At 39.8% G+C, this 22,859-nt stretch overlaps 5 protein-coding genes across 5 annotated transcripts; all 5 read right to left on the bottom strand.

Moving 5' to 3' along the window:
* Positions 1–829: 829 nt before the first annotated feature.
* HO173_003153 (uncharacterized protein) lies at positions 830–2,481 on the bottom strand (the record flags this gene model as incomplete). Its single annotated transcript, XM_037305081.1, has 2 exons — positions 830–1,045; positions 1,099–2,481. The coding sequence occupies 2 exons, from the start codon at positions 2,479–2,481 to the stop codon at positions 830–832; spliced, it is 1,599 nt and encodes a 532-aa protein (XP_037167946.1).
* Positions 2,482–7,246: 4,765 nt separating this feature from the next.
* HO173_003152 (uncharacterized protein) lies at positions 7,247–7,594 on the bottom strand (the record flags this gene model as incomplete). The annotated part of the gene is made up of 1 exon (XM_037305080.1): positions 7,247–7,594. One exon carries the CDS (start codon positions 7,592–7,594, stop codon positions 7,247–7,249), a length of 348 nt encoding a protein of 115 aa, XP_037167945.1.
* A 6,362-nt stretch (positions 7,595–13,956) lies between these two features.
* HO173_003151 (uncharacterized protein) lies at positions 13,957–14,349 on the bottom strand (the record flags this gene model as incomplete). The annotated part of the gene is made up of 1 exon (XM_037305079.1): positions 13,957–14,349. One exon carries the CDS (start codon positions 14,347–14,349, stop codon positions 13,957–13,959), a length of 393 nt encoding a protein of 130 aa, XP_037167944.1.
* A 1,016-nt stretch (positions 14,350–15,365) lies between these two features.
* Positions 15,366–15,749, bottom strand: HO173_003150 (uncharacterized protein; the record flags this gene model as incomplete). The annotated part of the gene is made up of 1 exon (XM_037305078.1): positions 15,366–15,749. The coding sequence occupies one exon, from the start codon at positions 15,747–15,749 to the stop codon at positions 15,366–15,368; it is 384 nt and encodes a 127-aa protein (XP_037167943.1).
* Positions 15,750–21,853: 6,104 nt separating this feature from the next.
* HO173_003149 (uncharacterized protein) lies at positions 21,854–22,690 on the bottom strand (the record flags this gene model as incomplete). Its single annotated transcript, XM_037305077.1, has 1 exon — positions 21,854–22,690. One exon carries the CDS (start codon positions 22,688–22,690, stop codon positions 21,854–21,856), a length of 837 nt encoding a protein of 278 aa, XP_037167942.1.
* Positions 22,691–22,859: the final 169 nt, after the last annotated feature.

The raw sequence follows: 22,859 nt of genomic DNA, 5'->3' as shown, positions 1-22,859 counted from the left end.
GAGCTAGTACGACTCATACTAGCCGGTGTCTCTTTTCTTCCAAGTATGCGTGCTGGCCTGGGGGCCATTCGAAAGAGTAATATTCGAAGTATCCTTACTCTTCACGGTATCTTGGTCGAAAAAGAAACAAGCATTCTAGACCCCCGCAAAGAAACGCCACCAAACGAGGTTTATAGAGAAACCTATCTTGATGAAGGCGAAGTAGACGACAGCGAGGTCGTTCAAGAGTCTAGTAACTACATGGTCGGGAGCACACTACTCAAGCGTTAATGGGCTTTCAATTCAAAGAGATTTAGTGAAGAAATATAGAAATGGTATTTTGTCTTGGAGTGGCTATTTGATATTTGATTTTCGGGTAGAGAAGGAATCGTCGATTGATGCAATATGATTGGTCCGAGTGCTTTCAAGCCGAACTGAGCCGCAAGCACTATACTTTGAATTAGTATCAGATGGTCTTTGCGTGATTTTCTCCATGACATACCAAATAGTTAACATCGACCGAGGCCATCAACGGCGATAGTGAGGCCTGCAAATACCCTACCATAGCTTCGGAAGGTCTTTATGAAGAGGCTAATAAGGCGACCCGCTCGGTGGGGCTTATGTGAAGTGGTTGTTCAATGATAAGGGTCTGAGCAATCGATTTCTGAGTACCGAAAAATGAGGCATGGGCGCAATATCTGGACTTCGGATGAATCCAATTCGTTCACAACCACGATGTCCGAGGCTTTCCCGAGCCGCCTAGTGATTTGCCGGAGGAATAAGGGCCTTATATGGTGCGAGAGTGGCATGCTTCCCATGAGTCTTTTCCAACACACACTCAGGCCAACCATCAGTCCTCCCCATCGTCGACCGATGCATGGGCCTCCGAAGCATAGTTCTCATCGTCTGACTCCGCAAGAACATCGTCCAGCTGATCAGCCAGCTGGTCCATGAAGTCTTCCGGCTCCTCACCCCTTCGAGCATCATTGAAGGCTCTTTCAGCCTCCGCAGAAGGTTTCCAAGAACGGGCTCCCTTTGGTGTCTCTATCAATGATAAGATTGGATCCTTGTTACCAGCAGTCAAATGTTGTTGGACCTCCCCCTAAGAAGTCCGAAGACATAGCCATGTGCCCGTCTTCCCAAATCCTCCTCCTCAAGTAGATCCTTTGCTGTCAAAGTAGCAGGATCAAAACCAAGCGATCGCATCCTCTCATGACACCATTCCAATGTTGCCGCAGGAAGGTACTCATGAAGATCGTATGCTTCCACTTCCTGATGGAGTGCATCAACAAGCGTAGGATCAGGTACGCTGCCGCACTCCGCCGCTGGTGCCTTGGGATGTGCGTATAGAAACCATGGCTTACCGGCAGTCACATGGGGGCGGTTCTTTTGTGCGCGAATCTTGTGAACATTCCAATTGGCAACAAACTCATAGCAAGCCTCTCGGATTAAGGGCATGTAGATAGCGTACACAGCGATCATATCTGCAAGCTTATCCTTTTTGAAATGCTTTTCCTCCTTCAGTAGATCGAAGAAGATTACCCAGCGATTTAGCATGGAGGACTGTAATTGCATCCACCATGCTTCAATGCGTTGATTAGCGGTGCTTTTGCCAAACATCCAACACCTATCAATAGCACGGTCCTCTTCTGATCGGTCTTCCTGTGCTCCACATAATTGATGAAATGCGTCCGCAATGAGAATGGTCTCAGTACCTCGATGTGAACAAAACCTATCTGGCATGATCTTGTGCTCTTCCATGAACTCCAGAAATTGCTTAACGACACTGACAGCTGTACGTGCGGAAATCCCCACATAGATCCAGATGATTTTGCGGGAGTATGCATCAATGACGGCGTAAATCTGAATGCCCACGATCTCTAGCTTGCAGTGGGCGTCAATTGACCAAATAGCATTGGGTCCTTCTACCAAAAACTTCTTCCTTCTATGCTGTTTCTTCTGGTATCTACGATTAACACCGGCGGGATCCACCACTCTCAAGCCGTACATGATATCGTCTCTTGAGATAATGATACTATTGCGGCGGAAGTATGCGTAGAGGTGCGTGAGGCCCCAGTCACCAATGACACCCTCGTTCAAATGCTCCTTCATGATGCGTATAATCTCCTCATCTTGAAACCGAGCATCCTTCAACTTGCGTCTTCTTCTCAACCCCATGTCTATCCTCAACCGTCGGAGCTTCCTTGGAGTCACAGCCAGGTCCCGAGACTCCAGGTCCACCAAAATCTCTTCATCATTTGCGTTCTGCTTCAGAAACAGGAACATAATGAGACTATTGCGAAGCTTCTCGTCTCTGCAGGGTGGTGCATCATAGCGTCTCTTATCCCAGGCCCGTAGGTTCTTCATAAGCACATCACGACTGATGCTGAGGCCGCGCTGAGTGGATAGTATTCGTAGGATCTCTTGGTACTCGGTGCCTTGGTCATGAAGGCTCAGGATGAATTCTCTATGCGACTCTACATCTTTCTTGGGGCGTCCCATGATTGGTATCGTAGGAATGAGCTGGGAGCAGACGTATGAGGCCAATTGGATGTGTGGTTATTGATTGCGTTGGTACAAGGAAGAATGATTAGATGTGGTGGGGTGGCGCAAAAAAAAAAAAAAAAAAAAAACATTGGTCATTGTCGACCACCCCCGGGGTGCTTCTAAACCTCAGCCAACGCTAGTGTACAGTACCGGAGAGCCATTAGGCCGACCCAGCCACATTCCCCTGATTAGTAAGAGATTGCAGTAGTAAATAGGGGACACGTCCTGGCTGATCTTACCGTCTTCCCCCATACCTCGCCGTCGCCACCCTCTACCCTCCCACCCCTCCCACACCTCGCTATCGTCAAATCTTCGCGTATACCATTCCCAATAGCCTTAATGTCGTAGCCCCGCCTCGTACGCCAGCCCCCACAGTATGAGGGCTTTGAGGATATCTAGGAGGAGCTCGATTGGTATGCTAGTAACCTCGAGGGTATTGATCGAGACCGCACCCCGGTACTCGAACGAATTTTTACTATTCAAGGAAGAAGATAGTAGCCCCAGCGATGGCGAATGGAGTAGACCTACATATTCTGACGCGTCCAGATCACCGTCGCCCCCCTCGAAGCCCTCTACCTCCCCCTCCTCCCACAAACGTAAGGCGTCTACCTCCCTAGACGAGCGGAAAGAATACCCCCGGAGCTGGCGTCAACAATGCTGAAGTTACCCCCTCATACCCCAGAGACGCGTCAAGCTACTTTCTCGTTAGGCACACCTATTTACTAAACAGTTAAAGAATTCGACGCGTACTGGCCTTTGGTGGACAATTTCTGGGTATGCAATAAGCCCATGATGGGCATAATATAGCCAGATTAGAGGTGCCTCCGGGGTGGCATCGCATGGAGGATGCGGAGTAGATAGCCCCCCAATGGAACCCCCAATGGAACCCCTCTATGGCGACAGCGAGGTGTCCCTGAACCCCCCATAGTAGACTGCCAACTCCGCTGCATCCCCTATATAAATTCCGCCCTGACAGGTAGCAATATAGGCGGACTGCGATGGCTAGCCTAAAAGCCTTCCTCGCCCTATTCCCCGCCCTATTGTAAGTAATAGCGAGGTCGCTAACGACGACAACGATGTCTCGGCGACGTCGCGCCTTATTTTGGTGTGGCGCCCATACAAATATGGCGCAGCCACCCTGAAACTATGCTAACGGTATTTTATTTAGCATTGGCTGAGGTATAGAAGCACCCGAACAGAGCGTATCTACTCTCTAGAAGTGCGGCTCCTAAATTTATATAACTTCCGAGCTTGCGGTGATTGGAGGGAGATTGCTCGGAATTAACCTTCTTACTCATTAGATTTTGAGAGAGTAGGCACTTTTAGGGGAGTAGGCTCTTTGAAGAAGTAAGCAAGAGGGTAGACACATACTTTTTAAGACCTCACATACTTAGAATCCCTGCGGTATAGAATTCGTATATATCCGAAAGTGCCCGATACCTGGTAATGCCCGATTTGAAATCCGATAAGTTCGGCGCAACATCAAAATATGAGTATTGTTTTTGATTTTACAGAGGTCTGCACCGAAAGTCCTGCACCCGCACTAGTGCAGCCCTAACCCTACTTTCGGAAAGCGGCCCTGTAGAGGGGAAGCCTAGAAATATCTTCTCACAGCGCATGGATGGGACTTTAGGTACTTCTTTTGGCTTGATACGGGTATTAAGCCCCGAAACCTGGCTAGGGCTAGGTGCGATTCCGAAGAACTCTAGACGCATTGTCCAGGTAACCCTTTAGGTGGGGCGTTATCCGAAGTCTGAGCGCAAGAGTCTTGGCGGGTGCAGGACTTTCGGTGCAGACCTCTGTACTATATATCTATTTAAATAAAACGTTATACTATATCGAGACTCTATAGTATAATAGAATATTATAAAGAATAGTTTACTTATTTATAACTAGCTATTAGCTTCGCTAATAGATAAGTTTAATTCTTTTAATCGTCTAAAAACTATAGATATAATTATTTACGAATTATCTTATTTAAATTCTCGTATAATAAAATACTAGTCTCTCTAAATCATTTATAATCTAATATTTAAATTCTATTTATATTTATTATACCTCCGCGTAGTTATTACTAATAAGATACTTTTAAATAAGCTTTTTAATATTATTTTTTTAATACTTTAAAATATTATTTAAGATAGTAAGTAAGTAAGTAAGTAAGAATATAAATAAGTAAGTAACTATATATACGAGTATAGGAGTTTTAATTTAAAGAGATTTAGTAAAGAAATAAAAGAATAATAGTTAAATATATATTTTAATAAAGTATAATTATTTAATATTTAATTTTCGAGTAGAGAAGAGATCTTATAATAATGCGATATAATTAATTTAATTTTTTTTAAGCTAAATCGAGTTATAAGCACTAAACTTTAAATTAATATTCTATAATCTTTTAATAGATTTCTCTATAATATATTAGATAGTTAATAGCGATTAAGACTATCGATAGCGATAGTAAAGTCTATAAATATCGTAATATAGCTTTAAAAGATCTTTATAAGTATATTAATAAGAGGAATATACTTAATAGCTTTAATATAATAATATTATTAAGTAATAAAGATCTAAATAATCGATTTCTAAATATAAAAAAATAAGATCTTAAAGTACTTTCTAAAGACTTTAAATAAATTTAATTTATTTAAAAATACGATATTCGAGATTTTCTTAAATCGTCTATTAAATAATAGAGTAGATATTATCTATTATTTAAAATAGATATAGATCTATAATCCTATAAATCTTACTATAAATCTCTCTATAAGTTATTCTATAACTTATTCTATAAGTTATTCTATAAGCCTCTCTATAAGCCTCTCTATAAGTCTTTCTATAAGCTTTTCTATAAGTCTAAAATAGAAATAAATATATAAGTCTCGCTATATAAGTTAATTATCGAATAGATAAATTAGACGACTAAGAGAAGAACTTATTAATCTATAATTTTACTATAGTAAAAGAATTATATTTCTCTTTTCTTTCCTCTATTAATAACTTTATTAAAGGCTTTAAAGACTTCTAAGAAGATACTCTAGAAGAAACGTCTTAAGCTTATACTTACTAAATATTAATAAATCTTTTAAGCCTATAAAAATAGCTTAAATCGTCGAAAAAAGAAGTCTAGTATTAAATTAATTATATTATATTATAATCTTAATTCTATTACTCTTAGATAATATATTATTAATATTAGTTATTCTTATTAAGAAGTATATAAATAGAAATAGCGATTAAATTTAATAGAAGAGTAAGTTATAGAATTATAGATTTTGTAAATAATAAAGTAAGACTAGTCTATAAGAGTATCTCTTATTAATTATATAGCTAGTAAGATACTAGTAGCGAAAGAAAACTATAAAGAATTAGATATAAATTAAATATTTAATTTTCTAGAATATTATCTAAATCTAAAGAGTTAATTTAATTAGTTTTTAAATAAAGAGCGTTTTATAACTTATAATATAGAAAAGTTATTACGATAATTTTAACTTATTAAATTAATTATTTAGAAATATAATATTTAGAAGAAAAATACGTATAATATAAATAAGAAAGAATCTACTCTTAATATTATTAACGAGTAAAGGCCTATGAATTAAATTCATAATCATTTTTTTTGATCGGGGCTGTCGAGTAAATTTTGGTGAGCGATCTTTGGTGAGCGATATCTGAATTCCTTACCTTTAAATATCTATAAGACTAAATTTAGTAATTCTTTTTTTAACTGAAAGCCCACATTATACTCTATAGTTTAAATAAAAAAATTTAAAATTTTAATAGAAAACAAAAAGTTATTCTAAAATCAAATAATGTATACCTGTTTTTTTTGATCAGGGCTGTCCGGCTGTCGAGCGAACTCTGGTGAGCGATATTTGAATTCCTTGCGCTTTAATAATTATAAGACCAAATTTTAAAATTCTTAAAAATTCGGAAAGCGCAGACTGCGCTCCAAAATTTAAAATTTCAAATCTCGAAAAGTTAATAGAAAACAAAAAAGTTTTTCTATATGTTAATAATGTATACCTATTTTTTTGATGAGTGCGGACGCTAATTTGTTTACCCGCGGTGTCTGATTGGCTGCACATACAAATTCAAGGTTTTCTAGTTCAGCCCTACCTTATTCTTTTATATATACTAATATCAGTATATATAAAAGAATTAAATTCATGGAGTTGGATTTTTCTAAGTCAAATCGAATTTTAGCCCTAGCCCTAAGTTAAATCGAACTCTGATCGCTTGCTGTGCGTTTTTGACCTACTTCCACCACTATAAAATTGATTTAATCTATGTAGTATACAGGCATATATGTGCGGAGAGAGGCGCGCTAAGGCCTAATTAGGAAGGTGTAATAATTGCCTACAAAAAACAGAGAAAGGCCATGTCCTTATGGCAAGAAGTATCGAAATACCGGAAAGAAATGGAGACAACGTGCCAATTAGTGGTGTGAATCCCACAATATCTCCTGCCGCAGTGAAATTTTTCGAATAATGAAATAGCTATAGACATCGGACGGTTTCAATTCGTCCAAATATGCATCGTTCCGGAGTGATGATTTGATGTGGAACCGTGGAGAGCATATGACGTGGGATCTTGGAGAGCTGAGCCGTGTTCTTGACGATGGTGGCCTTGTTGCCGCTTGGTTTCTCCGCAGTGTTCTCCGCATTTGCCTGTTGTAGTTCCTCCTCTTACTCCTTAATGTAGTGGGGATGACAGGCTAAGTTGCAGTGGTGTTCTCCGCTTGCTGAGTGATGATTTGATGTGGAACCGTGGAGAGCATATGACGTGGGATCTTGGAGAGCTGAGCCGTGTTCTTGACGATGGTGGCCTTGTTGCCGCTTAGTTTCTCCCGCAGTGTTCTCCGCATTTGCCTGTTGTAGTTCCTCCTCTTGCTCCTCAACGCAGTGGGGATGATAGGCCAAGTTGCAGTGGTGTTCTCCGCTTGCTGAGTGATGATTTGATGTAGAACCGTGGAGAGCATATGATGTGGGATTTTGGAGAGCTGAGCCGTGTTCTTGGTGCTGGGGGCCTTGTTTCCGCTTGGTTTCTCCGCAGTGTTCTCCATAGTGTTCTCCGCAGTGTTCTCCGCATTTGCCTGTTGTAGTTCCTCCTCTTACTTCTTAATGTAGTGGGGATGATAGGCTAAGTTGCAGTGGTGTTCTCCGCTTGCTGAGTGATGATTTGATGTGGAACGGCCAAGTTGCAGTGGTGTTCTCCGCTTGCTGAGTGATGATTTGATGTGGAACCGTGGAGAGCATATGACGTGGGATCTTGGAGAGCTGAGCCGTGTTCTTGACGATGGTGGCCTTGTTGCCGCTTGGTTTCTCCGCAGTGTTCTCCGCATTTGCCTGTTGTAGTTCCTCCTCTTACTCCTCAATGTAGTGGGGAGGACAGGCCAAGTTACAGTGGTGTTCTCCGCTTGCTGAGTGATGATTTGATGTGGAATCGTGGAGAGCATATGACGTGGGATCTTGGAGAGCTGAGCCTGTTCTTGGTGCTGGGGGCCTTGTTGTCGCTTGGTTTCTCCGTAGTGTTCTCCGTATTCGCCTGCTGTAGATCCTCCTCTTGTTTAACTGAGTGCGAGGGTACCGAGGGTAAATGTGTTCATAGGGTGATGAAGAACGGATAGGGGAGGAAGACGCGTCTTGGGAGGTAGCATCGCTGGGTTGGAAGGCACCATCGCTGGCTTGGGAGGAGTATATAGAGGAGGACGATGGCTGTGAATCCGTTCGGGCTCTTTTTGAGGGCCTTCCAACGCGTTTATGAGTAGTAGTAGGTAGCTGTTGGGCTGCGGCCTCGATTGCCAGTAGTAGCGGATTCGCCGAGGGGTGGCCTGGGGGTGTTAGTAGGGCCTCTAAGAGGCGGGTAAAAGGGGTGTATGTGCCTGAACCGGACTCTTTTTTGAGGGCCTTTCAACGCGTTTATGAGTAGTAGTAGGTAGCTGTTGGGCTCGCTTGCGGCCTCGATTGTCAGTAGTAGCGGATTCGCCGAGGGGTGGCCTGGGGGCGTCAGTAAGGGGCTCTAATTGGGCGAGGGGTACCGAAGACGATTATATTTATATTGGTGGAATTGGTAGAATTGGTAGAATTGGTAGAATTGGTAGAATGGTGGAAGAATAATAAACAGGTGGAAGGATTATTATCCGATCCCGGACGCGTCTGGTGTGACTACCATGACTACCATATTTGAATGTTCATTTAATCCATCAATAGTAGGCCAAACTTCATAATTTTTACAGCGTTAGAAAGCGTAAAGCGAGCTCTACAATTTAAGGAATTATGAAGAAACTATATATATCGCAAGCTGAGTACTTCAAAGTGTAAAACTTCTACATACAAATTTTTGATGAGGGAGGCGCGGGAGGGCTACCGGGCTGACTCAGCCGGTCTAACCAAAGAGCGTAGCGAACCCGAATTGATGATTGGCTGCACATACAAATTCATTAAATTTTTAAGACTCCTACCTTATTCTTTTATATATACTGATATAAAAGAATAAGAAAGAACTAATCTAAAAAACCTTGAATTTGTATATACAGCCAATTATAAATTTAAGGTTATTACGCTCTTTGGTTAGACCGGCTAAGTCACCGCGAATAAACAAATTAGCGTTCACAATTATCAAAATCTCTTACTCTACTTTTAACCCTTTTAGAAAACTTTACTATTTTCTATTAAAACTTTAAGATTATTTTTTTAAATTATAGAACGTAAGTTGAAATTTCAAATAAAAAAAGAATTCTTAGATTTGGTTTTATAAACGTTTAAAGGTAGAGGATTTAAATATCGCTTATTAAATACTTATTTACTCTATTAAAAATATTCTTTCATATAAGCTCAGATAGTCGAATAGTAATAATTACAATAAAATTCGAGACTATTTCGCTTCGTTCTCGATTCGAATTCATAAATCTCCCTCGCTAAAAAATCGTAAAATCTTAAAACTCGCAAAATTAATAAAAATTCTATAAATTATAATAACAATAATAAAAATAATTAATAAAAATAAACTATAATAGATATTGAATTTAACTTCTTATTAATTTAAAGTTAATTAACTCTCTAATAAACTTATTATTAATATAACTTCTCTTTTTTCTATTAATTTTTTTCTATTATTTTTATTAATTATAGAATATATTTTATACTTTCTAATAATTTAAAATTTATAAAATTCGATCTTATAGTCCTAGGTGAATCTTAAATTAAAGTATTTTCACTCTTCGAGAGTCGAATTTATCTCGAAATTAGATTTAAAAATTAAATACTTTTTATAAATTTAATTTATAGGCCTAAACTTATAGAGTTAATAATAAAATAAAATATATCTTAAAACTCCGTCTTCGAGTTAAGGACTTCGACCCCTCTCGAAATCTCATCGAGATTTCTCGCTCTATTACGTAGCGTATAGATATCTAATAAAAAAAATCTATATAAAGATAATTACTTAATAGATAAAATAAACTTTATTCGATATATTTAAATAATAAGAAAGAGTACTATAATGGAAAAGAATATATAGTAAAAGAGTAAGCTATTTTCAATTCTATCGAAATATGGCCTCCGCGTATGATTAACGGAGTGGAATAGGGCGAGGTTTTAAATACTTAACACCACCCCGCTTCGGGTCGGGGTGGGGTTTTCCTACCGGGGTAACGGGGGCACCCCGTTACCCCGTCAAGCCTATTAGTTAGATTAGCTCGAGATCGTTACCCTCGTAACGTCCCCGTAGCGCCCCTCTAACACCTCGTAAATATATTCTCATATATGTTCTAAGTATCTTTCTAAGTATCTTTCTAAGTATCTATATCTTATACTCTAATTTAGACTATAACATTATATTCTATACTCTATTTTACTCTATTTTACTACATAATATCAAAATTTAGAGAGGTCGCTTAGGGGTACTTAGGGTTCACCGAGTTAACGGGGTATACCCCGAAACCCCGGCTGGGGGGGGTCGGTGTTTCGAGCTTCTCGAAACCCGACCCGACCTCCGAAACCCCGTCGGGGTCCCCCGCCCCGTTGCGCAGCGTACGCGTATCCCAGCTACTATATTTTCCAGTTATCTAATTTTATACTATATTTAGAACCCGGCCCCGAAGAGGTTTTTGAGAATTAATTCGTTTATTCTATATATAACATATCTAATATTTTAATAAATTCGACTATAGATTATTTTTAATAAATTAGAATTTAAGATACTAGAATTAAGATTTATTATATCTTTATCTCTAGAGATAATGATTATAGCATTTAATAGTATCTTTATATTTATATTCTTTATTTTAATAAACGTAAATTAAGTTAACTAGCTAGTTTAATAAATTAAAATTAAAGTATTTATTCTAGCGCTATTAGAAAAGCTTAGAAAAGTATATAATTTAGCGCTAGTAAATAATACTTTATTAAGAGTTATTAATAATAATCTTATTAAGATAAAATAACGAAAAGAAGATAAAATTAAGTACGAAAAAGAATACTAAGACGAAGAATAGATTATAAGTTTTAAAATTATTTAATAGCGATTAAAGAATATAGTTATAAAGAAATTTAAAAAGAAATTTAGAAGTATATATTATCTCGAATTAGCTCTTTTTAAAGATACGAAGAGAGATAGAAATTTAATTAAGAAAAAGACTACTATATCTCTTATACTAGGCCTATTAATATTATTAATATTTATTCTAATATAGTAATAATAGTAAGATAAAGAAAGATCTACTTCGTAATAGTAGCGAATCTTATCGTAGACTTTTCTATAGACTTTCTTATAGACTTTATTAAAGACTTTATTATAGTAATAATAGCGAGATAAAAGAGATAAAAGAGATAAAAAAGGCGAAAGAGATAAGAAGATGTAATAGAAGAAGATATAATAGAAGAAGAGATAGCGATAATTTTTTCACGAATCGATAAATCGATAAAGTTTAAAAAATAATAAATTAGATTCTTAGATATATTAATATTACTAGTAATAAAAGTCTAATATAGTTATATTAAGTTACTATAGAATTTTAATAAAAGATAGATATTTTAATATTACGTCGAACTTATCGAGTTTTAAATCGGATATTATTACTTTAAATATCGAGTACTTTCGAGTATATACGAATATCCCCTACGGTATAAAATTCTCTACGGTATTAAAGTCTCTGCGGTATAAAATCCCCTACGGTAATAAAGTTTCTACGATATAAAAGTTTCTACGGCATAAAATTCCCTGCGGTTTCCCGCGGGTTATAGCTCGATAGGGGTGAAAAAAGTTCGATAGAAGTGAAGCTTCGGCATATACTTACTTCACCTCAAATAAACTTATAGTATATACTAAACGTATTCGTTTTATCTCGACTAAACTCGATTTAAGTCGATAAAACTATAGTTACTTTATTCGAGTTATAGTATATACTAAGTATATACTATAGATTTCTTAATTTCTAACTACTATAATATAATAAATTAATAATTCTCTAATATTAATAATTATAATAGATAAACTATTAAATAAATCTATATATACTAAGTATTAGCTTCGTATATTCTATATATAAGAATTTCGTATCTCGAGACCCGCGTATCTCGAGGCCCGCGTATCTCGCACACGTCAAAATTGAATAATTTTTTTCAACCTCGATGAGATGTTAGCATATGCTAAGTATATTTCTTTTATCTCGAACGAGGTACATATATCTAGCATCTACTCACCTCTATCGAACTTTTTTTCACCTCTGCCGAGCTATAAGCCTAGTTTTCTACTGTTATAATAGTAGGAAATCAACTGCTACTACTGTTATGAATTCATGAGTTGAGTATAAGATGATAAGATTCTATAGAGGTCTATATCGAAAGTCCTATACCCGCACTAATATAGCCTTAATCTTACTTTCGAAAAGCGGCCCTATAGAGGGGAAGCCTAGAAATATCTTCTTATAGCGTATAAATGGGACTTTAGATACTTCTTTTGACTTAATAGGGGTATTATTCCTCGAAACCTAACTAGAACTAGGTGCGATTCCGAAGAACTTTAGACGTATTATCTAGGTAGCCCTTTAGATGGGGCGTTATCCGAAGTCTGAGCGTAAGAGTCTTAACGAGTATAGAACTTTCGATGCAGACCTCTGTATGGAGAAATCTAATATGTGCTGGGGCGCGGGCTACCCAGTAGTGAAAAGCTAGCTAAGTATTGTGGGAACACTGAGAATATCGCTATAATTAAACATGTTTACGGTACTATATTTAATTGATTCTCCGGATCGTTCCTATAACGATATCTAAGAAATAGATTATATCGTCGGTTAATCTTAGAATATATAAGACTCTTTATAGCCTTATGATCACCGTATCGAATTATAGTAGATATTGTCGAGTAGATATATATGTTACGATTAAATGCTAATCGTTCTAAGAAGGCTAAGTAAGACTCGTTCTACACTTAAGAGTATATATTGTCGAGAGCGTTAAGTAACTGCTCGTAACGTATCCCGTCCTCGTCCTCGTCCTCGTCCTCGTCCTCGTCCTCGTCCTCGTCGTCCTTATCCTCGTAGTCGTCGTCCTCGTCGTTCTTATCTTTACTCGTAGTAACGATATCGATAATATCGTTATATAGCTTTAGAACAGTATTGTGTTCGTAGAGAATCCGAGTATCTTCCAGCTATTCTACCGTACCCCGAAGCTCTTTATCTCGCTATTATTATTGAATACGAATAGAATTCTTCGAATAATGAGTATCGTAGTCTTATTAAGTAGAAAGACTATAATCTCGATATAAATCCCATACGTCAAAGGTTGAACGTTATATAGAATCTTGACAGCGAAATTTAAGATTACCGTATCGAAGAGAAGAATCGAGAAGAAGAATAGTAGACGATTTGTTAAAGCCTTCGAATATATATTAAGAAGATCTATAAGATGTTATAGGCTAAGATTGACAGCGTATTATAATATTATAGAGTATAGAATCTCGACGTTATTATATATTTTATTAATTTCTCTAAAATTATAGCTGATTTTGAGAGCGTAATTGAGAGAGGATATACTCATTTTCCTATTGTTAACGCTTATTTTAATAACGATTCGCAGTACGTATAATAGTAGAAGAAGAGATACCATAATCGAAAAGAGTTAATTAAGATATAATTTATAGAGATAGAGCCGCAGAGTTCTTTTGAAGAATGCTAGGAGCAATGATCTGATTGATGTGATATGACTTGATTGATTGTAAAAAAAAAAAAAAATTTTTTTTAAAAAATTTTTTTCTTCTAGCCTTGCTTGGCGAAAGCCTACTAGAAGAAAGGCCTTTCTTGGCAATCCCTAACAAGATGCCGGCACCAAAAATGAAAGCAACGTCCTCGTTGATAAGCAAGGTAGCAAGCAAGAAAACGGAAATCGGATTCGTCAAAACCCTTACGCTCAAGCATTCGCAATTCGCCTACTCCCGCGTAATACCATTCCTCCCGACGTTGACTCTGGCTTCCTCACCGGAATTTCCACCCTTACCAACGTCTGTTCCGTTCCTGAACGAGATCCCGAAGCTTCTTCCGGTGATAGGCGAGAACTTGAAGAAATAACTTTCCCGTCGCGAAGATCCGACGTCCTGAACGAGATCCCGAAGTTTCTCCCAGGAGTCGAGTCGTCGTTTGCGGCGTGTCATGCGGTGCTTCCTCGATGCTTCTGGGAGGTGCCGAAGCTTCTTCCAGGAGTCGAGTCGTCGTTTCCTGCGGCGTGGAATTCGGTGCTTCCTCGATGCTTCTGGAAGGTGCTTCCTCGATCCCACGGACGCCGGCATGCTCATTCTCATAGTCTCGAACCAATTCCTGAGCATTGCCGAGGTTCTTCACATTCATCCACTTGTCATGCTGTGGCCCAACCCTTTCCATTTGACAAGGTATTCCGTAGCAAAACCCTCCTTAGCGACGACGCGCTTATTCAGGAGTCGGTCGAGTTCCCAGGATCTGAAAGCCCGGTGTCGCCTTCGACGAAACAGAAGGCGGCTCGTCAGGGAGGCTGGGGACGAGTGTATGGATCGGTTTGAGGATCCGGGCATGGTTCCAACTGTGCTACGGTAAAAACCGGGTGCACTCTCCAGTTATTGGGGATGTCTAATCGATAGGCAAGACGCCCGACTCGTTCGAGGACCTGAAGGACCGACGAACTGCAAACCGTATTTTCTTCCGGTAAGCTGGTGGCTGGAATGTTATAGCCGCGGTGTAGCCGTAGGAGTGCGTAATCGCCTACACGAAAGAACTGAGGCTGATGCCGTCGATCGTAGTGAAACTTCGAATTCATCTGAGCAAAGGCGATAGCATCCGATGCTTCCAGGCGAGCGATGTTCTTGGCATCAGTTGCTTCTCATAGGCGCCGAGATCTAACGGCTGGTTTAAAGAGAAACCGTAGGAAACTTCATTTGGCGATTTGCTTAAAGGAGCAGAGATGGCGTTGTTGTAGCTTGCTTGGATAGCTGGAATAGTAATTGGCCAGGCTGCGACGTCGTCAAGCGTAGACATCCAGAAGCGAATAGCGATCTCGACAGTCTGGTTAGTGCGCTCACTGGACCCATCGGTTTGTGGATGATAAGCAGTCGAGTACAACAACTTAACGCCCAGCTTGGTGAAAAGAGCCTTCCACAGTTCACTAAGAAACTTGCGGTCACGATCCGAAATGATTTGCTTCGGTAATCCCCAGTCAATCTTTCGAAGTCGTCGGAGTAGACGATGTGCCCAATCCTCGGCAGTGAAAGTCGACTTGCCAGGAATCAATGTAATTCTTCTGGAAAATTTGTCGGTGACGGACATGATCACGTCGTAGCCTTTGGTAGAAGTTGGCAGGGCGAGAATGAAATCAATTGTCAAGGTATGAAATGGCACAGGCGGGGTAAGAATGGGCTGCAGAGATCCATGTGGCAGATGCCGAGGTGTCTGATAGAGCTGGCATTGAGGACAGTGTCGAATATACCCCGTAGCTGGCGGAGGCTGCGTATGTACCATTGGCGAGATATGCCTCGTAGCATTTGGCGAATCCGGCATGACAGGACACTGGAGGGGCGACTTCGAAAAAGGTTTGCACACAGGAGGGTGGCACACAGAGTCGACTCGGCGTGAAAGCATGGTCGCCGGTCGATGCCTCGACTTTCCATATGAGACCGTCGCTGCCCCGGGAAAAAGGAAGAGAAGCGGCGTCCTCGCCGGCGGTCATGGAGTCAAGCGTTTTGAGATCTTGTGCCATCCTGAGTCCTTCTGGTAACCGTCGAGAATCTGTTGACGTAGCTCCGGGCTACTCCACAGGTGGTAGCGGTGTAAGCGCAGCCATATAAAGCATCGAGCCCCCGATGGTATCTTGATCGGAAGCTGCTGCTTCGGTAGCAGCGGAGTTCGGAAGCCTTGACAAAGCGTCTGGTACGATATGTTCCCTTCCCGGTTTATGACGGAACTCGAGATTTCGGAAACGCTGGATGAATTCTGATGCTCGGATAAGGCGAAGATTTAATTTGGCCGTTGAAGACGTAGATAGGGACGTCTGTTTGATATACCGAGCGGAGCCGTATCGGTGTAGACCACTGTCTTCGGCGCCGACCGACCATATGCCTCGTTTTCCGAAGTACCCACACGATCCCAGCGATTTCGAGTTCCGTAGGCCAGTATCTTGTTTCGGCGTCCTTGAGAAGGCGGCTAAGAACAAGATCGGCTGAACGAGAGCGTTTGGGGTAATCACCGACAAGCTCCCTTTATGGGTAAATCATGGCGCCAAATCCGAACTTGCTAGCATCAAGGTCCACGTAAAGTACGGCCTTATCATCAAAATGGACTAGGAATGATGGGGTCGACAGTGCCTGCTGCAGCGCTTGAAAAGCAGCTTTCTCGGCATTAGTTGGTAGGCCAAGAACGGAGCGAGAAGCAAATTTTCCTTCTTGCCCGGCTCTAGGAGACGCAGCAAGCATCATGGTTTTCCGGTCTTGAAGAGGCTTTGCTATGACAGCATAGTTGGCGATGTAATCACGTAGCCAACCTGTCATTCCCAAGTAGGTTTCCAGCTTGGAAAGGGTTTCCGGAAACGAGAGCTTAGCAATTGCTTGCAATTTATCCTCGGCGGTCCAAAGTCCGAGGGAATCGACTTTCTGTCCAAGCAGTGCACTGATGGATAGCCGAGAAATGCCTTCTTAGGATTCACGGATATCCCTGACTTCACGAAGAGACCGAAGATCTGACGAAGATGGTCGAGATGCTCTTCCAAGGTCCTTGAATAGACAACGACGTCATCGACATACGCTCGGCAAATCGCCGAACTTGCGAAGAGTCTATCTATCTGTCTCTGCACGTAGACGGCGAATTTTGTAGCCCATGACTGCTACGTTGAAAGTCTCCTGACCGCGATGACTTACGACCGTAAGTTTATGGCGATCGGTGGGATGCACGCGCCACTGATAAAAGAAACTTGCGCAGTCGACAACGCGAGATATCGACAGCCCTTACTGATGATATTAAATCTGACGCAAAGGTAAAGGTAGACATCTGTTTGGGAATACATCAATCCCCGAATGTCAACGACGGCCGTCCTTTCTGAACCGTCGGGCATGATCGTAGACAACGAAAACCGGGAGCGAGGCGTTGCCGGAGTCCAGCCAGCCTTCCTGCCGGAAGTTGTCGAACGTTTTATCAACGACGTCTTGGATTCGGTGCGAGAGGGAAACCCTCGCGTCCGCTGACATTCTTCCCAGTCAGATTCAGGGAATGCGCATCCATTCTGCTCCGGAAATCGGCGAAGCCGCCTTCGCCAGAGCGTGGGAATTCCTCGACCACTCCCTTGATGGAAGGACTATCGTTATGGATCGTGACCCCATTCAGCAAGATTGTGTCCGTGGTCGTGGTGGTGACCGTTACTTCCGGAACCGGATGGAAGGAAGTTACGGAAGCAGGAACCCCAGGGATCCCGGAAATTTCAGAGCTTCCCGGAATGCCAGGATCTCCAGGAATGCTGAGGAATCCCGTAGGGGATCCGGCAACAGGTGCCACGTCAGAAGTCGCTGCTTTTGCCGACAGCGGCGCTGTGGAACATGCGGCGGTTGCTAGCATAGCAACGGCAGATGCTGTGACAATCTTGTTGAAGACGCGTTTGATCCAGCCCTTCTGATGTTCGTTCTTGGGTCGACGACCAGCAAGTTCGACGACGTCTTCCTTCCCGGATGTGATATGGTAGCAGTTATCAAATTCTGCTTCCTGTACGGTGCCCAAGCGAAGATTTCTAGGCACCTTAACTGCTCGGTCCGAGTCATTCTTGGCTAGCACCGCAGTCATGGAGGAGTCGACGAGATGAGCGTAAAGCGTCAGGTCTATGTGATCTGGTTCGAAGAAAAAATCACGTTCTGGTAAAGAAGCATGATGCACCGGTATCTGCATCTGAGAATGTGGGGGAATGGTAATGGATTTCTTGACATGCACGGGATGTGTGACGGCACGGCCTCCTCTGGTGCGAACTTCTATCGGCACGGACATCTGACAGCTACCAATTGATGCCCTCGATTGAGATACGAGAATATCGATCCCTTCAGGCACCATAATATCCATGCCGACTAGGATATTTGCTTTGAGCTCGTCGACGATGTGGATTTCCCTCGGCGACGTCATGGCTATGGCGTCTTCACTGGGGAAGTAGAGACTACATATTCCTTTCATGTCTGTTAGACCCTAAACCCCTCACCGTGATAGGGCTAGCCATGTTCTTGACTGGTAGACTCGGGAACGCTCTGCTTAGGTAGGCCCGGTCCATCAGGGTGACGGAGCAGCCTGTGTCCAAGCAGCCCTTTTCGGCTTCCTTATCGAGCAGCAGCTTGACAGCAGCTCTTGCGTAGTGGTAGTTGCGAAAGCATGGCCGGTGCCGACCTCAGGGTGTCAGCTGACGACTGATGACTTCCTGGCGGAACCTTGTTCTTCGGGATTAGACTCGCGAGGTTCTCTGGTAGGAGGTTCCTCGGTGGAAGGACGAGGATCTCAGACGATTCCTCGGTGGAAGGATCCTCGGCTCGGAAGAAATTTCCGAGCGTTCCTGGCGGAAAGCCTGGGCATGAGGAAGGCTAACGGTCTCACCTGGGTTGCCGAGGTGGCAAGCCATAAGTTAATATTGCTAACAAAAATTTGATGTTCGTAGTTAAGAAATTTAATTACTTTTCGAATAGATAAGACTTTCTCGATTTAGATCTTAGTAGTACTTTTTAAAAGTTATTAATAGAAAGAAAGCTAGCTTTAAGCTTTTTAACTAGTAAGTATTATCTGCTAAGGCGCTATAATAGCGCCATCTTCTATTATATTCATAATACCCGCTATTCTACGATTTCCTCTTTTCTATACTTTTTAAGATTCTATATATTTAGAATTTCTATAGTATAATATCCCCTATAATATAAAAGTTTCTACACTTTTAGAATTCATATACTTTCAGAGTTTCTATACTTTCAGAGTTTCTGTACTTTTAAAGTTTCTATACTTTTAAAGTCTCTTTACTTTTAGAATCTCTATAGCCTTAGAATTCTTATACTCGTATTTACTAGAATTATAATCTATTAGAATTTATAATCTTTAAAATCTAATTCTTATAATTTATTATTTTATAATAATATAATTTAAAACTAGAAAAAAAAGTTAAAAGAATATAAAATATAATTATTATAATTTTAATTTTTTTTATAATTAAGCTTAAATTAATAAAGTTATATAGTAATATATTAAGATATAATTATCGAAGTTTATTACGCTATTATATAAATTAATTATTATTACCTCGATTTTAAAAATTCTTAAAACATTTAAATCGTATTTCATATTCTTTTCGAATTTTTTTTCGAATTTTTTATTATAATATTATAAAATAATAAATTATAAAGATTAAGTTTTAGAGATTACAAATTCTAATAGATTATAAATTCTAGTAAATACGAGTACTATTAGAGTCTCTATACTTCTAAAGTCTCTACTTTTTAGAATCTTACAATTTGATAATCTTAATAGTATAAAAGTTCTTATACTTTTTTAAATCCTACACCTTTAGAATTCTTATAGAAAAAAATTCTCTATAATATAAAAGTCTCTATACCTCTTAGATCTTTATACTTTAAGAATCTCTATACTTTTAGAGTTTCTATACTTTTAAGTTTCTCTCTCAAATCTCTAAAGTCTGTAATTTCAAAAATATATTTAAAGATTTCTACGCTATAAAGATTTCTATAAGCCTCTAATCGACGTTCTATATTTATACTCTTTTAAGAAATAAGAATATATCTTAATAGTTATTATTACTAAAGGTATTATAATAGTAAGAAATCGAGTTTATTACGAGTATATTCTTAATATATTACTTAGCCCTATAGCTAGCTAGCCTTAGCGAAGATATTTCCTATTATAGTATATCTTCTTTTCACATATATAGTTCGGTAGCCTTATTATTCTATTCTATCTTACTTATATAACGTATCTCTATACTAGTTCTAATAGAGTTTATGAGAAGAATCTTTAGAAGATATAAACTTATATAATATATTACATTAGCGATAGCGTATACTAAAAATCGTTTATTCTATTAGGCGTGATTTATCTTATTAGCTACGATGTATTCTATTTAAAGTGCTAAAAATCCTAGAAAACTTCTCGAGAAGTCTCTTAAGATTCAGTTCGCTGGTGTAGATAATATGTGCTAGGGCGTATTCTTTCCAGTAGTAAAAAGCTTGCCAAGTACTAGATTTTAAATTCTTAGAGAGATTCTCTAAAATCTCTCGGACCCTTCGAGGGGCTCTTTAAGGGCTCTTCGAGAGCTTCTATTAAGGGGCTGTTAAAGCAAGCTCGAAATTTAATTATTTTAATAATATTTGATTAATTTCGAGCTTGCTTTAACAACCCCTTCGATAGAAGCTCTCGGAGAGCCCTTAAAGAGCTTCGAAGGATTTAAGGGATTTTAAGAGATCTAACTCTAAGAATGGAGAGAGACGTTATATTTCACTAAGAATCGAGAGAGACGTTATAATTTATTTAATATACTTAGAGGAAGACCCCCTAAAACCCCTCTAACCCTCCGAGGGCTCTCCGAGGGCTCTCCGAGAACTCTCCGAGGGCTTCTATCGAAGAGGCTCTTCTCGCAAGCTCGATAATTCACTAATTCTTAGTATATCTTTACGAATACTTTATTAAATTTCGTCTACGCTATATTATTTAAAAGCGTATAATTAACTCTATAACTTTATAAACTTACTTTATTATCAAATTTTTAATAAAAGAAAAGAAATTAAAAAAGGTAGATTTAAGAATTTTGAAGTTCTTTTCCAGCTTCCTCTTTTAGATATACCCGTGCGTACCCGCTTCTAGCTTAGAAACGAAGAAATAAGATAAGTTTTAGCTTTAAAATTACGAAATCTGAAGATCTAATTAGTCAACTTTAAATTTATAATTTCAGTCTTAAGTAATAAGAAAGTAAGCTTTCCAATTAACGTAATTTGTTAGCCGATATTAAAGAGATTTAGTAAGAATTTTTAAAAGAATAATTTAAAAGAAATTACGCGTTAAGTATTATATTTAGAAATCTTACTATTAAACTTAATAAGAAATATTAAAAATCGCTGAATTTTTAACATTTCCTCCTTCTTCGACTATAAGTCGATAAAATTATTTTAAAATATCGCAAATTATAGAATAATATAATTTAAATCTCTTATCAAAAAAGCGCAATTTTTAAATCGCTTTACGTAATAAAATAAATTAACTTATAATTAAATTATAAGTGAAATTATCTGATTTCTTTTAAATTACTAATTCATATTATAAAGTAGTAATTTAAAAGCGAGTCGAAAACTTGCCTATTCGGGTAACTTTTTTTGTTAAGCCTAGCAGTGAGATTTCTGAATGTGGCACTTAACGCGTAATTCCTTTTGAATCATTCTTTTGAAAATTCTTGCTAAACCTCCCTATTAGACCTGCAAAACATTACTAACCAGGACTTATAAAGGTCGTAAAGGAATCCTCAGCATACGTTTCCGGCTATCCTAGGACTTTGCTTGATGCCGATCATCAAAGCATGTGTAAGTTAGAGACAACACCGATAATAACTATAAACGGCTGTCAGGGTTGCTGGCAAACAATCAAGGCGATCCCCATCCCGCCCTTGCTCCTTCGATTGATGCGAAACTACCTGTCCTCATCTTCCGAATTTTTTTACTCTTTAACACCTTTTCCCTTTGGCTTCTTGAACACGGGCTCAGACGTCTGAGAGGAAGGGAGTCTCGGCTCAGTCTCCTGTGAGTAAGAGGCGGTCAACTGGCTGCCGTCTTGTTCGAAGGACTCAGCGTTTGACTGTTAGGAGAAGGGCTCAACGAGGAAGACTTCTGGGTCGGGAAGCTGATCAGCTGCGGAAGTAATTCTATCGTGGTGGATTCCACGAAATTCGTCGTAAACGTTCAGTGTGAACGTGTAGGTAGTCCACTTCTCTTTGCCGTCTTGGTCAGTAATACTGAATTCTCGGATTAAATGGCGGTAGAAGGAGGTATCTTTTCCGTTAATTAGGACGTAATGACCATAGATCCTTACAGCCCGATGGTCATGCGAGACCGAGAAGGTAAGAATCTTTCCGTGGAGTTCGTCTTGACGCGACACCGTTCTGTATATCTCGACCACGGCGTTCGCTGCAACGCTGGCACTATGGGCGTTTTGCCGATCGGCGATGTTGAGAGCCTCGTTGCCGCATTTCACCTCCGAAGTGAGGAACGGAAAATACATCTCGTCGGTGGCCACAATGCGAGATGTAGTCTGCCAGTCGCCAACATAAGGATTGAGCTTCTTGAGTTGGTCCGCGGTAAATGCGGACGGTTTGAATCCCACGGAGAAGTCGGGTTGCGGGCGTGGACCGTTCACAAGAGGGATAGATTTGATCCAGCTTTCATCGACATTTTGGATCAAGTGCTTGAGGTGTGTAGCACCACGACGAGCCAATTCTTCTGGAGCAGGAACGATCAAACGGCCAATGTCCTGAATTACTCTAGCCTCATTCCGGTTTGCTATATCTTCACAGGTCGATTCAAACAGATCATCTTCAAACATAGAGTCTCTAGGGATTGACTGTTCTGTATCGAGCAGTTTTCGACACAGAGCCTTATCAACGTCGATAACTCGCAGGTGCGATTCTGGCTGGCCCATGTAGATACCGACAGATTCAAGTATCTGCTGATAGCGCCGACTCTTGACAGCGGGATTTTTCCCTTCTCTGAGTGAAATACCACTAAGATCCGATTGTTAGTTGCTGAGAGAGGGGGCTGACCGTTTCCTGGTGAGTGATTGACTCATATTACTATCTTCGAAATATTCC

This window comes from Letharia columbiana (assembly GCF_014066305.1).
Source record: "Letharia columbiana isolate WasteWater2 chromosome Unknown Sc0000007_s0, whole genome shotgun sequence".
Lineage (NCBI taxonomy): Eukaryota > Fungi > Ascomycota > Lecanoromycetes > Lecanorales > Parmeliaceae > Letharia > Letharia columbiana.
Note: the sequence above shows the minus strand (reverse complement) of the source record. Positions and strands in the feature narration are given on the sequence as shown.